Source organism: Passer domesticus, chromosome 16 (assembly GCF_036417665.1).
Source record: "Passer domesticus isolate bPasDom1 chromosome 16, bPasDom1.hap1, whole genome shotgun sequence".
NCBI classification, from domain to species: Eukaryota; Metazoa; Chordata; class Aves; order Passeriformes; family Passeridae; genus Passer; species Passer domesticus.
The window spans coordinates 6755810-6771510 of NC_087489.1; the positions used below are offsets into that span (position 1 = coordinate 6755810).

General features: G+C 55.6%; 1 protein-coding gene across 1 annotated transcript; it reads right to left on the reverse strand.

The window, feature by feature from the left end:
- Nucleotides 1-349: 349 nt before the first annotated feature.
- GDAP1L1 (ganglioside induced differentiation associated protein 1 like 1) lies at nt 350-12117 on the reverse strand. Its single transcript, XM_064391513.1, has 6 exons — nt 11808-12117; nt 9404-9596; nt 5999-6172; nt 3898-3995; nt 3654-3768; nt 350-865 (listed from the first exon to the last, which is right to left on the reverse strand). The coding sequence occupies exons 1-6, from the start codon at nt 11985-11987 to the stop codon at nt 522-524; spliced, it is 1104 nt and encodes a 367-aa protein (XP_064247583.1). The 5' UTR covers nt 11988-12117; the 3' UTR covers nt 350-521.
- Nucleotides 12118-15701: the final 3584 nt, after the last annotated feature.

Here is a 15701-nt window from a genome sequence, read left to right on the forward strand (position 1 = left end):
TGTGACCAGCTACTGCACCCTGCTCCCAGGAAAGCCTCCGAGCACGACAACACAACGCCTTCTAGAAGAAGAAAGTCCCCACTACCTGCATGTGTGAAATGTGGCCAGTGAACAATTTGGAAACACAAACGCACAGGAACAAGTATCCAAGTCCCAATAGTCAACTTGGGTGTTGGGAAGCCTCCTGGGATTCTGTCTGTCCCCCTGGAGCTGGCTGGTGCTGGAGGCAGTGCCACTTCCCAGTGGGCAGGGCTGAGCCCGTGAACCCTTGAGCCTCTGGCTGGAGTTGAATACCTAAACCTAAAAAAGGCATTTACAAGTTGACGCTTTGTTGTTGTTGTTTTTGTTTTTGTTGTTGTCTTATTTCCTTGCAGTATAGGTTTCTACTTCTAGACTATGGAATGTTACATTAAACAATATAATTATTCATTACCTTGCTTCAAATTTCATTACAGTTACTGAGGCTTCATCATAATTTCACACAGCACAGAGACACCAAACTAAACACCAAGCAGTCAGCACTAGATGTATTTTTTCTTTAAGTACCAATAAGCAAAATATCCCATTCCCCCCAGAGATCCCATCAGGAAGGAGGCTCCAAGGAAGGAGGGAGGTTTCCTCTTGACCAGCCTGAAGGCATTGGGTACCACTGCAGAGAGGAGCGTGGTGTGGATGTCTCCCAAAACTTTCCTGAAGGCGAAGCGTTTCTGTATCCTGTCAAAGAAGGACTGTAGGTTAGGTCTGCTGCCATCTTCCCAGTATTTCTTAGAGAGTCCCAGAAACTTGAGGCGGTGCAGGGTGGCTCCTAACAAGATATCAGCCAAAGTAAAGACGCATCCGCAGAGCCAAAGTTCACACTTCTGCCCTGGAGAGAGAAGAGACAGAGCAGAGGTCAGAATCCCTTGTGTGGGCACCTAAAAGCTTGCTCAAAAGGTCCACATAGGCAGGAGCATTTGTAGATGTGGGGTGTTTTTCCCCAGCTCTTTGCAGGGCCAGGAGCTCAGAGCCCATCTACTGTGATGGAGAGTACAGGGGTGCCAAAATCTGGGAATATGAGATGATTATTTATAGCCTGTGTGAATATACGAATTACTGGCTGCAAAGCAGCTCTGCTGCCTCTCCCCCAAGTCAAGAGCAGCAGGAGATGGCATCCTCCTGTACCCAGGAGGTCCCTGGAAAGAGCCCTTTGCCCCCTTGAAGGAAGATGCCATGCAGTGACCCCTGGTGCTGTGTCAGTGCTCAGGGAGAGCAGCAGTGTCTGCCCTTGGCTGCACCAGGAGCTGTTTCAGGAGTGTCACGTCAACTTGGCCTATTTTAGGGATGTGAGAAATCCTCAGGAATCAAAACCATTTGCTGGATGGCCTGGCTGCTCTCCCGTGTGTGCTGCTGGGGAGGTTCTGCCTTTGTTCTCTCTCCTGTACCAGGTACCCTGCTCCAGGACACCAAAACTGGCAGCACCTCTGTGCCAAGAGCCAAACTTTTGGGGAGACAGAATTCAGTGTGAATGCAGGACATGAAGGAAGACACTGAAGGGTTGAGAGCCCCTGATAATGGGTGATCCCAGAAATAACCCCACAAGAGAGACATCCAAAAATAAACCAAGCTGCTGTTAGGCTGGAAAAAGCACTTCCAGGCCAGGATATTGTTAAGCACTCCCTCAGTGCCCTTTCAGCACTGAGGAGCTGGGCTGGGATGGAGTTGAGGTAGATGAAAAAAGGTGCAGGTAAAGAACATCAGAAGAGACACAAAATAACACCCTCAGTCAGCTTTGCTCCAGATTCCTAACTCTGGGCTCTTCATTGTGCTGTGGCTATTGTGTCAGGAAAGAGAAGAGAGGCTCCAGAGCAGCGCCCCAGGGCAGGCCCTGCAGCTGCAGGGCTGCCTGCAGGACCAGGCCGGGGCAATTATGGGTAATTAACAACCCTCATTTGAGGCTGCTTGGCAGCCTGCCAAATCCCGCTGGAGGCACTGCCCAAGTGGACAGATTGCCTGTGCCTAATTAATCAATAAATATTTTCCGTGACTAATGACTTGTGGGGGTGCTGCAGCCAGAGCTTCTTGGCTGTGGTGGGACCTTGTGGGTGCTTCTGCTCAGGGGTGAGGGGAGCAGGGCTGAGGCAGCCGCCTCACTCAGGCACTGCTGCAGGTGAAGGAGGAAGCACATGTGAGGATGATGGCTTTGGGAGAGAGCTGTGATCCACCCCTGTCCCTCTGTCCCTCCTGGCCCTGGGCCTGCACCTCTGCTGGGGTCTGGAGCCCAGTGTGGCAGCTCCAGCCCCTTGCACCCCTGCCCAGCATCATGTGGGGTGGAAGGACAAGCAAAGACAACTCTCCCTTTGCATGCACAGCCTGTCCCAGCTGAGGGGGTGCCTGTGGCAGGGGTCTCCTGGTGCTCCTGCAGCACCTCCCACCCTGCTCCCGCCTGCATCGCTGGCAGCCGGGCTGCGTGGGAGCAGAGCTGCTGCACTGCAGCTCCTGGGAGGCTGCCAAAGTGCTGATCATGCCCACTGCTGAGATCCAGGCCATGGCACGGGCTGGGAGTTGGGGGTTCTGGAGCAGAGAGCAGCAGGACACAAGGACTGGAGGCATTGGAGCACCTGGGTGCTGGCAGCAGCGATCCCTCTGCTCCAGGCTCCTGGGATGTCCTGCCAGGGCACCTCATTAGGCTGAATTCTGCTGTCCCAGCCCTCACACCGGTTAATGAGGGTGTTTGAGGAAATTAGGGCAAGGCAGGATGTCCCTGTGAGCACATCAGGGCTCTTGGTAAATCCCCAGCCCGTGCCCTGCAGGGCCCGACCCTGGCACCTCTCGGGGCTCTCCAGGGTGGCCCCGAGAGTGACGCACGGCTCCCCAGGGCCGAGGCTGGCCCCGGGGGCAGGGGCAGCTGTGGGACCATCCCCTCATTAACTGTGTCTGGCACCGTGGTGCTGGCAGCCTCCCAGGGCCGGGGTTCTGAGCCTTGCCAGCAGTGAGGAGGAGAGGAGGAAGGACGGCATCATCCGGGGTGATGGCAGGACAAGTGCTGCCCAGCTGTGCCCAGGCACCCCGATGCCAGGGCTGCTCTGGGCAGGCTCCAGCACTGTGTGTTTGCTGCCAGGGATGGCTGGTGTCCCTGTCTCCCACCTGCTGGCGTGTGACGCAGGTTCTATAAGGGCTCTCCCCTCCAGGGCTCCTCAGGTTCCTGGGTTTCCCTGCCCATGTGCCACAGCCTGCTGATGTGAGGGCTTGGCTGTGCCACATGTCCCCGTCTCTGCATTTTCACAGCCAGTGCTCCTCGTGGTGCAGGTGCCTGGGGCCAGCCTGCTGCTCCATAAACCAGATAGAGCATCAGTCACTGCCAGTCCCTTGCTGGGGTAGAGGGCACCTGCCATCCCCCTGAGATGACTTTGGGGCTCCCAAAGGGCACCCATGAGGACAGGGGTCCTGCTATTCCCTGTGGCAAGGGGTGCAGAGGTGGTTTGCCAGAGGTTAGTAAAACCATGGCTGCAGTAACATCAGTGTACCCAAAACCAGGAGAGCCCAGAGGCAGCCCCAGACCCACCAGTGGTTGCCCCATGGGAGTTGTTCACCAGGTGCAAAGCTTTTGGCTGTTTCTGGTGTTGCACCTCAGCCTCATGTGGAAAAACACCCCATAAACACAGCCCAGTGCCTACCTTGGTACTCCAATTTCCTTTTCTCCAGCTCAGCCTCAATCTGGTCTAGCACCATCCCAAGTTCTCCAAGGATCTTCTTCAAGTAGTTCACATTGTCGTGCTCCAGGATCTTGGCCTGGGTGGAGAGCAGGGTTAGAATGTGGAATAAATGGATGACAGGGACACACAGCATCAGGTGCCCATGGCAGGTCTGTGGGTCATGTTCCCGCAGCACCAGGGGTGTGTGTGGCTTTGACCCACTCACCATGAGCTTCTTCTGCTTGGAGAGGTAAGGCTCAGATAGCTGTGGCTCCTCTTCATGGTCCAGCTTCATCAGATCCGTGGTGGCATTAGCTAAATGTCCTGGGGGGACACAGACAGAGAGGCTGATAGCAAATCACCTCATCCTGCAGCCAAAATATTGCTGTAGCACCAAGAAAAAACATCCCAGAGAGCTAAAATGGGCCAAATTCATGGCTTGCTGCTGCTGTGCTTCCACATCTGAGGGCGTGTGGCTCCATCAGCTGTCCCTGCACACAGGGATCACACAGGGCAGGGCTGGCTCCAAGGTATGGCCAATCCCCTCCCTGTGGTGAGTTCCAGCCTGGGAGTTTCAGCTCTTCATTTCCCCTGCTGGATTCATACTAGAGCTGCTGGAAGTTCTGTCTGTTGGTAGCTGTGTTAAGGACAGCCCTGGGCTTGCCCATAACCTGGCTCCTGCAGCTCCATCCCTGCAGGCTGAACCTTTGGGATGTCCTTGCTGGCTGCCCACCCTGGGGTGAACATTCAGAGCAGGGGGGCAGGGAGGGGCACAGGGGGAGTGCTCCCTCCTGGGTGAAGCTGTCCCTCCCTGCCTCAGTGTTTGGGGCTGCAATTCCATGGTGTGGAGCCCATAATGAGCATGGAGAGATGCTCACCTTTCTCCCTCTGTGGGCACAGGGAGGATGGGAAGGGCTTGGTGCAAGGGAGCCAAAGGAGGGAGAGGAGCAGAGTGAAAGCAAGAAAGGAATCCTAGAGGAAGAGTAACACCTAAGGGACAGCATAAATTACCCAAAGTTGGCCTACTGTCTTCCTGTCAGGGGCCATTTGTCTTTCCCTCCTTGTTCCTTCCAACAAGGGAGGCCTGGCTCTGCCAGAGTGCTGATGCAGGAGGTGCCAGGGCTGGCTGGGGTGGGAGCCAGCAGCAGGCTGTGCATTGCTATAAAATGCTGAAATTCCCATTTCTGCCATGAGCTTGTGCTTGCTAGGGCTGCCAACCAGCTCTCCTGGGGCTGCAACTCAGATGGAAACCTGGATATCATCCTGATTTCATTCCCCTTGGGAGAGCCTGGAACCTCGGTTCACCCTCTCCTTGGGACACAAGGACATTGATTCCCCTCAGCACCCACTGCAACAGGGCAGTTGAGCCATGGCCTGAGGGCAGAAGATGGGCTGGGGAGGAAGGACTCCATCAGCCCATGGACCTGCTCACAGCCCTCCAAAGGCTTGGGGAAAATGTCACCAGTGCTGAGGTTTGGACAAGGAGATGTGTTCAGAGACCTCGGCAGAGTGCTGGGGAGGTGATGTGAGGCAGATGGGGGCTGAAGCCTTCACAGCCACACCCTTTGGGGAAGGGAGAGGCTCTGGCCTATGTCAGTCCAAGGCCTGGGGGTGGAGGTGACACTTGGTGACATGGGGAAAGCTGTCTGTGATGGGTGTCAGCAGAGGAAGGGCAGACCACAAGCTACACCTCAGGAACTGCCTATTTCTGTTTGTGCACAAGTGCATCCCACCTCAGCAGGACCATCTGGGGCCCAGGCAACCAAAGGGAGGAGGGCGGGAACAATGATTTCCATGGGCTCAGCTTGGGGCCAGAGCCTAAATAAAGGGAGAGACCTGGGACATGCCAATACCCTCCTGACAAGGTCACTTTTCTGGCGAGGAATTCTCTCCAGGAGCAATCCCTGCCATTGAGTTATATTAAGCATCGTCAATGTTTCATGAGCACTTGAAGGTCAGGTACACAGACTTATGCCGATTCATCCACTGCCTGCAACTCAGCCTGGCTGCTCCCTCCTGCCTTTGCCCTTAGAATTACTGGAGGGAAAGGGGCAAATTCCTGTGCCCCAGATAGAGCTGAGGAGAAGCGTGCACGGCCCATGGGAGCCCGGACACCCCCTGAGTTAGGAGGTCTCTCTGGGATAGCTGCAATTCCAGATCAGCTGTGCTCTGCCATTTCCCAGCTGTGCTTTGCCATTTCCCAGCTGTGCTTTGCCATTTCCCAGCTCTGCCCCGTCCTCTGGCAGAAAGGGGAGATGAGCAGGAGCACAGTGTCTGAGCCGTGGAGCCTAAAGGAGCCGGGGAGCCCCTCTGGAAAGGCGACTTACTGCGGATCTCAGTGGTGGCGTACTTTGGGATCATGGAGTCGGTGGTGAGCTCGGGGTGCAGGATGCAGCCGTGCGTGTAGGCGTCCATGGGCAGCGAGTCCAGCAGCTCCCGGTACTGCAGCACCCGTGCATGCAGCAGGCTGCCCGGCTCGGGGATCAGCTGTGGCACATTCTCTGCAGGGCCAAGGCAAAGGGTTAGCACACCTGGCAGGGCTCAAGCGCTCCTCAGCCGGCTCTGGGCTGCAGGGTGCAATCCTGCTGAGGCAGCGGGGCTGCCTGAGGCAGAGCTTTCACTCTGTAATCTGTCAGCTCTGCCCTCGCCCTCCCTGCTGCCCATCCCGGCCAGGAGTGCAGCCAGCCCATGCCCCGAGATGGGCAAACCCACAGGGGAGTGTATGATGTCTTTACCCAGCCCCACAGCCCTCGTGTTCCCTGGGGTCAGTGCAGCCAGCCCTGATCTCCACACTAATTGCACATCTGTTAGAACAGGAGGAAAACTTTCCTGGTCTGCAGAAAAGAGCTAAAAGATGGGGATTTGAGTTTAGGATCTCCTGAGTTACATATTCTTTACTCCAGTCACAGTGAGGTACCTCATTCTCTTGGGCTTCCTTGAAAGTCCCAAAAATGGGCAATCGAAGTGGATGACCAAAGAAGCCCAGTGTATCTTCCCTCCATGCTCAGCCAGTGTCTCAGCTGCAGGAACATCCCTTGCCCTGGCTGGCTCTGCTCCTCCCTGCCCTGTTGGGTTTATTCACTTTCCATGGGTGATGGCTTGCATCGTGCCTTTTATTACACTGTCAGCTCAAAATACATGGCAGGTGACACCACAAGAAGCAAAACATTGCTCTTGTCTCCCCCAAGATTTTTAACTCTCCCAGTTTTTACAGGACCATAAATGTTTATAGTGTCTGCAGAAAGCAGTTCACAGGCAGTGAGTAAATCCACCACCAGGACTCTGTTGCCCGCATCCTGTCTGCAGCACTGGGCTCTGTGTCAGTGTCCCCATGTGCCAGTGTCCCCACCTGAGCTGGGTCACATTGGTAGGACTTTGGCAGATGTGAGCAGGGCAGCCCCTTGTTTCAGGGTCAGAAGTGCCAGCTGTGCTCTGCCCAGCCCTGCTGCTGGTGGCAGGAGCTGAGCAGGCAAGAGGGAGCTGGCCTTGCCATTATCGTGCCTGCTGGTGCCTGTGGCTGGATGAGAACCAGGCAAATTTTGGTACCTCCTGTCCTGGAAGTCTCCTCATGGCTCTGACCCAGACTGTCCCTGCTGGAAGGCTCCACAGAGGTGTTCCACTGATAGGCACCAGTGTCCCTGTCCCCTGAGCAAAGGGAGGTTTTTGGCTCCTCCCTGCCATGGGCTGCTCACTGCCTGCGCTGCCTGGGCTCCAGCTCTCCAAGTGGGGATTTTCCACCCAAGAAAAGTGAGCAGATGAGTGACACAATAACTGACCTATAGCTTCTGTGCTCCTTCCACAGGGCTCCTGGCCAGCACCTGACGGGCTGGGGCTGAGGCTGGGAACAGCACATGCAGAGGGACTGCTCCATCCCACAGGAAGATGGAGCAACCACAATGAAATAGCAGAGTGCTGGCCACCAGCCCACGTCCTTCAGCACGTTCCAGGGAGGTTTTCCATTGGGATGGCCTGACTTGCCTTAACATGCCACAGCAACCTGCACATAGAGGCTGCTGTTGCACTCTGTGGCTGTGCAAGGGGGTGCAGATCATGGAGGACACTCTTGCCTGGAAGAAACATTGCCCTGGTCAATTAATCAGTGGTTTCTGGGCACTGCTGGGCAGTGTCCTAGTGAGAAGCATCTTCAAATGTGGCTTATTGGCATTATTCACTGTTTTGGGGGGGAATGAAAACATTTCTCCACACACTACCCTTTACTATAGCTGGCCCCCAGTGTGTGTAAGCAGCTGATAAAGGCCATGCCCTTAGCCCAAGGGAAAACATAGCTCTGTAAAAATACCTTGTAAAGGCCTTTTCAAACTCTACACATTTCTGCAAGGTGGCTGATTCCCCCTCAGATCAGCACTGCCACATCCTGGTAATGCTTCTGGCAACTGCACTGCTGGGTGACAGGATGGAGCAGAGCATGGAGCAGGGAGTGATGCTCTGGGCCCTCTTTCCAGGAGCTTCCCCTCTCCATTTCCCAGCAATAAGGTAAGAAACTGCACCTGGCTGGCAATTCTCAACGAGAGGAGTTTCCCAGCTCTGTGTCCCCCTCCTGCTGGGGACAGCCTGTTGTCACATATGTCAGACCACCTGCCCTTCGCAGAGACCATCTGAAGTGGTGCAGGGACTGACACCCCCTGATGTCCCCTGCGCTGGGGCTGCTGCCAGGCAGGAAAGCAGCTGCCATTCCCTAGGACGTGCTGCTGGTGTGGGATTCTCCTGAGGGACCCAGCCCTGCTGCCCCACTGGGGAGGGAGCTGGGTGCCTCCACGGAGCAGCAGCGCAGTGGCAGGGCCAGGAGAGGACAGCAGCTGAGCTGGCAAGGAGCCCTGCCTTCGGGAGCTATTTTGAGATGTTTTTGATGTCTCTGTTGCAAGGGGATGGATGCTGGGGCGAACATCGTGATGGCAAAGCCCGAGATCCCTGCCCAGCTTTGAAGCCTGCCCAGTGGGTGTCCCAGCCCAGCAGCCCCCAGGACTGGGGGAATGAGGGTGAAGGGGTGTGAGATGCAGGGAGAGGCTGCTCACCACAGCTGCTGAGCAAAGCTGACTTTGAGCTCTGTCTCAGCATCCCGGTGTGCCAGGCTCAGCAGGCCTGCAGCTCTGCTCCAGGGGAATATGAGCTTCCCTCTCCTGGCTGTCCCTTCCTCTGGGTTTGTGTCACATCATCCTCCCATGGTCCTCAGCACCACTGGCTGGTTTTGACTTTAAAGAAGCTGTTTTCTCTGAGGCACAGCAACAGCAGGGACAGCAGGGTCCCCTGGGCCTGGAATCCTGGAGGAAGCAGGGAGAGGAGCAGCAGCACACAGCTTAAACCCACCTTCTCTCAGCAGAGGCCCTTATAGCCCCTTTGTACAATTACCCAAGGACAAAGCACAAATGCACCTGAAGTCAGAAGTGTTCCCATGGGCTGTGCCCAGTGGGGACAGTGGTGAAATGCCACCATGCAACATGGGGACTGAGAGAAATTGTCTGGTTTGGAAGCGTGACTTCCAGGACAGAAAAAGGGGAACTTAGCTACCACACCCCTCAGAGCCCTCCAGCAGGGGATTTCTGCTGGAAATTCTTCACTTTCATGGGGAAACGTAGAAGTCTGGGGAGGGCTGGTGGCTTGCTGATTTTCTGGAGTGAAGATGAAACTTTAAAGGAAAAAATTTGATTCTTTCAGCAAACAGAATCTGGACTAGACATGAATTTCCTCTGAGGCCCAGCCCAGCCTTGCATTACCTCCCGTGAAGTTCTTCTCCATGTAGTCGATGATCTGGTTGTAGTCGCTGATGATGTTGTCCCTGTGGATGATGACGGGCACCTCCTCGCCCAGGTTGAGCCGCATGAACCAGGGCTCCTTGTGCTCCATCAGGGGCATGCTGACGTCGCGCTCCTCGCAGGGCAGCCCCTTCTCTGCGATCACCAGGCGCACCTGGGCGGGAAGCCAGGGGGAAAGGGCTCAGCCCCACCACCGAGCTGGGCTCCAGTGCCCCCACCACACCCCCAGACCCTTTCCTGGAACTTAAACACAGACATGCCAGGATGATGTGCTTGCCCTGCAAGAAGCAAGCAGCTGTTGCCATGGGACAGCTGCAAAAGCCAGGCAGCCACAAAAGAATTCGTTTTCCTGGCAAAGAGGGGATACCCAAACCCATCCTGTCTTCCTCCCTGCTCCTGGTGGCCTGTGTGACAGGCAGAGGAGCTGGAGGGCTGAGAGCCAGTCCCTCAGCAGTGGGTGGAGGGAGGCTGGAGCTGTCCAGCTGGGGGAGTGATGCTGCTGTGGATCCCAGCACATACCTGAGGAAGAAGAGGAAGCAGAGGCAGCAGCAATATTATGCCTTACACGTGCACACAGTGAGTGCTGCTGTCTGGCTGAAGGAGACCTGGATGCTGACTCAGGCATGTCCCACTCTCAGGAGTGGACTCTGCCTTCACCAGGTGCAGGCTCTGTTCTGTGGGAAGTTCCAGGCAGCCCCTGTGACCCTGCACAGCATTCCTCCTCTTCCTCCATGCTGATGTTAGCTTGAGGGTATCACCCAGCACCTTCACACCTCTTGTGTCAAACTTGCTGCCTCCCCCTTCCCCTCTCCCTGCCCTCCTCCAGCCCTGGGTCTGCCCAGCACTGCGGGGATGGCACCCACACATCTCAGGGTGGGAAGGGTGAGCCCAGCCTTGCAGAGGGGCAGGACTGAGGCTGGATGTGGGACAGCATCACCATCCCCACCCTGATCGCCAGCCCTCAGGGCTGATCCTCCTGCTCTGCTCTGTGCATGAGGTGGTGTTGAATATGCACTCAGGGATGGCATTTTAGGCTTCTGGGTATTAAACCTGACTATTATGAACTAAGTATGTCAAACACACAAAAAAAAAAAAAATAGCAAGCCCACGGGGGATGTGAGAAAGCCATGATTTACAGAACCACTGAATGAGGCAAAAGTACATGTTTTCATCCAACTAGCAGCAGCTAAAAATACAATTTAATATATATAAGCATTTCTGTGAGTGCTTCAGAGTTCCTGGGGAATTAGTCATTAATTAATCACAGGACTGGCAAGTTATTTTTTTCTTTTAAAGTCAACGAAGAGAAAGCCTGGGTTCCTCAACTGCAACTCGTCCTGGCCTTTTCCTCCCAGCTGCTAAATAAACCTCAGCCAGCACCACCGGGGGTACCCAGCCCCAGGCTCCCTGTGCTGCTTCCAGGAGCTGAAGGCCTGGCAGGAGGCAGCCCGGGGTGCCAGGACACGGCCCAAAGGGGATCCCAGACTGGGGTGATCAAACATTCCCGGGGAATTCCGCGGGGAGCGGGGCACGAGCATCCCCCGGCAGTGCGGATCCCGTGGCGGGGCCGACCATGTGCAGCCACCGTGCTGCATTGGGCATCCTCCCTCCTTTGTGTCTGCTCGCAGGAACGGGCACCTCTGCCCCGGCCTCCCCGCCGGGCTGCGCGGCTCGGGGAGGCCCTGGCACCGGGGAACTTGGTGTTCCAACACCCACCCCTCCCAGCAGCTCCATATGGTGCTCACGGCTTGCGAACGATGCGGGGTTTGGGGCCGGGGGAGAAGGTTGGGTTTGCTACACAGCTGCCGTGCTGCGAAACGAGCATTTACTATTGTCTGGAAAACGGGATTTCTCGCTGGGGCAGCCCGCGAATGGAATTTCCAGGGCACTGCTGCAGTGTGAGGGGTGAATCATCGCTGCGTGCTGGGGTCGGGGATCCTCTCCCGGGCACCAGCCGGGCTCGGGCTCCTCTGCTCCCGCAGCAGCAGCAGCAGCAGGGTGGTCCCGGCCCGGCTCTGCCTTTGTCTGCGCTCCCGGCCACGCCAGTGGGGCTGCCAGCGAGCACAAAAGCCGAGGCGGCTCCCGGTGCAAGCCGTGATACCAAAGCAAAGATTTGGCTGAGCCCCGCCATCCTCATCCCCATGCCATCCCCATCCCCATCCCCTCCCCAGGCAGATGCTGTTAAAAGGTACAAGGATCTGCCTGCCTGCTGCCCCGGCAGACACGGGGCTGAGCCCCTCGCTGTCCCCCGAGCGCATCCATCCATCCATCCGTCCGTCCATCCATCCTCCCGAGGCAAAGGGATGCCCTGGGACCTGGAGGTGATCCTCGCCCGAGAGCCCGGCCGAGCGATCGTTCTCTTTACCTTTTGCGAGCTGAAAGACTGGGTCCAGTGGTACAAAACCAATCTGTCCTGCGATTTGAGAGCGGGGTCTGCCGGGCCGTGATTTTCCTCGCCCTCCGTGGATTTCCCCGCGCTGTTCTCCAGCGCCGAGATGGGCCACCAGCTGCAGTTGGTGGCAGTGACATTATTGGGAGTCGCCATGACGGCGGCGGGCGGCGGGCGCGGAGCGGAGCGGCGCTAGCCCCGCACCGCATGCGCTGCTGCCGGCCCGGTGCCCGGCGCTCCGGTGGGGCCGGGGCGGGCGCCGCGGGCTCACGGCGCACGGTGGCGGTGGCGGTGCCGGGGCTGGGCTCGCAGCCCGGCCCCGCGCGTGGCGGGGCTCCCACGGAAACGTGCGGGCATCGCTTCAGGAGAGGAGGCAGCGCCCGCCTGCTGCCCGCCAGCTCGGCAATCCAACCCCTGCGGATGCTTCAGAACATTTTCCAGCAGAAATTAAGATTTTTTTTTCCCTAATTTTTTTTTTTTTTTTGAGTGGTTTAGATATGGCGGATGCGTAATAAATAGTCACAGTGATGGACACTGGCTTTAAAATGCCTAGAAGGTGTCGTGCCCGCCTTGCAACCATCACGGGGAAAAAGCAGCAATAGCTCTTTAAATTAATTTAAATTTTAATAAATTATTTTTGGAGAGCACAAATTAATTTCTGCCCATTGGGTGTTATGTAGCCCACAGAGGGGCAGAACCCAGGAGCCTTTGGCATGTACCAGAGCCTGGGGTGCCCGCCCAAACTGGACAAAGTAGGCACAGCTGGGGGGCACTTCCAGATTTAACAAGGTGTGTCACAATTCCAAACTGGCCAGGAGGCTCAGAAGCACTGTGGCTTCTGGAGCTGCTGCTGCTCTCCAAGCCCAGTGAGCATCACCCAGAGGTTTGCAGGCACAGGTGTGTAGGCAGCTGGACACAGCGTCCTGGACATCTGGACTTGTGCTTCATGACACTTGGCTTTGTCATGGCACACCTCCAGCAATCTGGGAGCCTGGAGATAATTTCCCACCTTTGAAACTATTGCCAGTGTCAGGGGATAAAGCCAGTCCAGTCAGGGGTGTTGTAGGGGCAGGTTCTGGTGAGGATGGGGGACAGGCTCTGCAGGCACAGGGAGCCAGCCTGTGTCTGAGGGCTGTGTGAGAGCTCTCATGTGAACCACTGGGGCTGGTGAGGATAGAGACAGAAAGGTTTGGAAGAGCTGGTTTGAGTGGGGAAACAGAGGCACACTTCACCCAGGAGCACTGGGAGGGAGGAGGGCCAAACTGGTACCCAGCTGCATAAATATAGTGCAAATAGTAGTGTTCTAGGGACTGGGGGATGAAATGAACTATTTGGTTGTTGTGGTGTTCTGCTCCTCAGGGTGTGCAGGAAGGTGATGAGAGGGGAGAGGCTGGGAAGTGCTGGGCTCTGTCCTGACTCCTCCCTGCTCTCTCCCCTCCATGGGCAACAGCCCGCAATAACAACCTCCCTCCCAATCCCTGAACTGGCCTCAGGGTCACCCACAGGGACAGGCTCTTGCTTGGTCTCTGCTTTGGGGCTGCAAAACGAGGGAAAACTGAGCTTTGAAGAGCTGGAACCCCGTGTAGCACCACCCGGCCCTCTGCTCCACAGCCTCCCTTTGTTGCAGGCGTCTTTGGGAGCTCCTTGGACTGGAAGGGGACACGGGGGGTGCAGAAAAGGCAGGGAGCAGGCTGGCCAGGCAGCGGCTGTTCTCCCTGGATCTCTGTCCAGAAGGCCCCATCTAGTGGTACAGCTTGTGATGAGTTAGTGCTGCGCCGTGGGAGTAAAACGTGACAGGTTGCTGCATCCCTCTGGCTCCTGCAGGTACACGGAGCCTCTCTAGGGGCTTATTTGTTTAGCTGGGCTTTGGCTTGCTAAACCGAGCAAGGCTTGATGGGCACGAGGGTTGCCAGCCCCCTTCAGGGGTGCCCTGACCTTGTGTGACCTTGAGATCACCCCCAGCTCTTCAACACAGCCTCCCTGGCTGCCAGAGGGGTCGGCGTGGGGCTGCCCCATGGGATGCTGTGCACAGCCCTGGCAGAAGGTGCCATGGGAGCAGGGTTGTGGCTGCTGGCAGCTTGGGAATACTGAACCCGGGGGAGGGTCTCATCTCAGAGCTCATGCAAAGGTTACAGAGATGTGCTGAATCCAGGGGAGGGTCTCATCTCAGAGCTCATGCAAAGGTTACAGAGATGTGCTGAATCCAGAGCAGGGCCTCATCTCACAGCTGATGCAAAGGCTACAGAGATGAGAGGAGGATGGAGTTGGTCATGGGACTTTGCAGGCACAGAAGAACCCTCCCTCTTTTAGGACGAGAGGGTGGAAAACATGCTCCAGAAATGGCTCCATTGATTTTTTTTTTCCCCAGTGGCCTGATTCAGTATCTGCCAATGTAAAGCTCAGCTCGGATTCGATTTGGCTTCTGTAAGGCAAGAAAGAAATGTCATTGATCCAGGGCACCCTTCTGCTTCCTGCTTCAGTTTAACTAGTCCTGAAAGCAGAGGGACAAGGACTTGGCTACTGGGAAACAGCCAGGCTGGGTCTGTGAGATAGCAAGCAGAGAGTTGGGATCCAGTAAGAGGAAAGTCCTGGGAGCACTGCAAGTCCACTGGTGCTTTCTCAGAATATTTCAGACATTTTGTAGATTGACTGGGAACAGATTCTAGAGCATCCACACACAGAAAAGATCCCCGAGGCTCGTTGGGGCAGGTACAGCAGCAGCTGGGAGCAATAGGGCTGCATTCAGCACTGTTTGTACCAGGGCATCTCTGCTCATCAATCAAGCTAAAGGTGCTGTGCAGGCATTCCCAGAGAAGATGCAGTTTTCCAATTAATCCTGAGGTTTCAGGCAGGCAGCAAAAATAAGTCACTGCGTTATCAGAGTGATATGGATGAGCTGAAGTGAGAAGGTTTTGATGGAAACAATAAGTTTGGGCCTCTCTTAGGGCCCATCATTCACCCCCAGGGGTTGGTCTGTGCTGTGCAAATGTCACCAGCAATGTTCCAGTACATTTGCTGCAATTGCAAGTCAAGAACCAAAATATCTGCCCTTGCTCTGCCACAGGCAGCACTAGATGTGCTTAAACACTAGCAAAAACAGGGGTTCAGGAAGGAAACAAAATGACTGAATTATTGTCTTTTTCCCCTTTTTCTTCCTCCCTCACTAGCAGTTCCTCCACAGGACACTGTGGAAGTGTGCCCTCAGAACCTGCTCTCAGGCTTTTCCCTCCCACCTTTCATTCTGGCAACCTAAATTCATTTCTCATCCCTCAATTTCAGGTATATCTTGGACTAGTTTAACCTCCACAGTTTCCCCAATTCCTCCTCTCTCCCTGGACACGGCAGGCCTGTGGCACATTGTCCTGCTCCACAACTGGAAATGTGCCCTCCGACGCTGTCCATCCGTCCTGGGTTTATGTAACAGCAGTCCAGACACCTCCGGGGTTCTGCACGCTTTACTGAAGAGCAGCACAGCACAAACTGCCCCAAGGTGACCTTGACCAGGCTGCCACCCCACAGCTCTACAGAAGGGCCTTGCTGTGCCCCTTCATTAGGCTCCAGATGCAGGGAGGAGTGGGGACAACAAATACCAGGCTTAAATAATCATTTTTATGCACATGGAAGAGCTGTGCCTCAGCTTCACACACATGGGCTCTGGATCAGTGCTCACCAAACAACCCTCTGTCTAGCAACAATTCCCGTGGTGTTAAAGAGGGCACAGAACCAAAACATGAATAAAAATAGGAGCAGATACCCTCTGCTGAAGCAGAAACACCCTCTGAAAAATAGAAGCAGCAAAGATAGCTGGTACTAAATATTTATGTTTACAAGCAAAGTACATATGATACCAGATTTTCTGTAGGGAGAAAG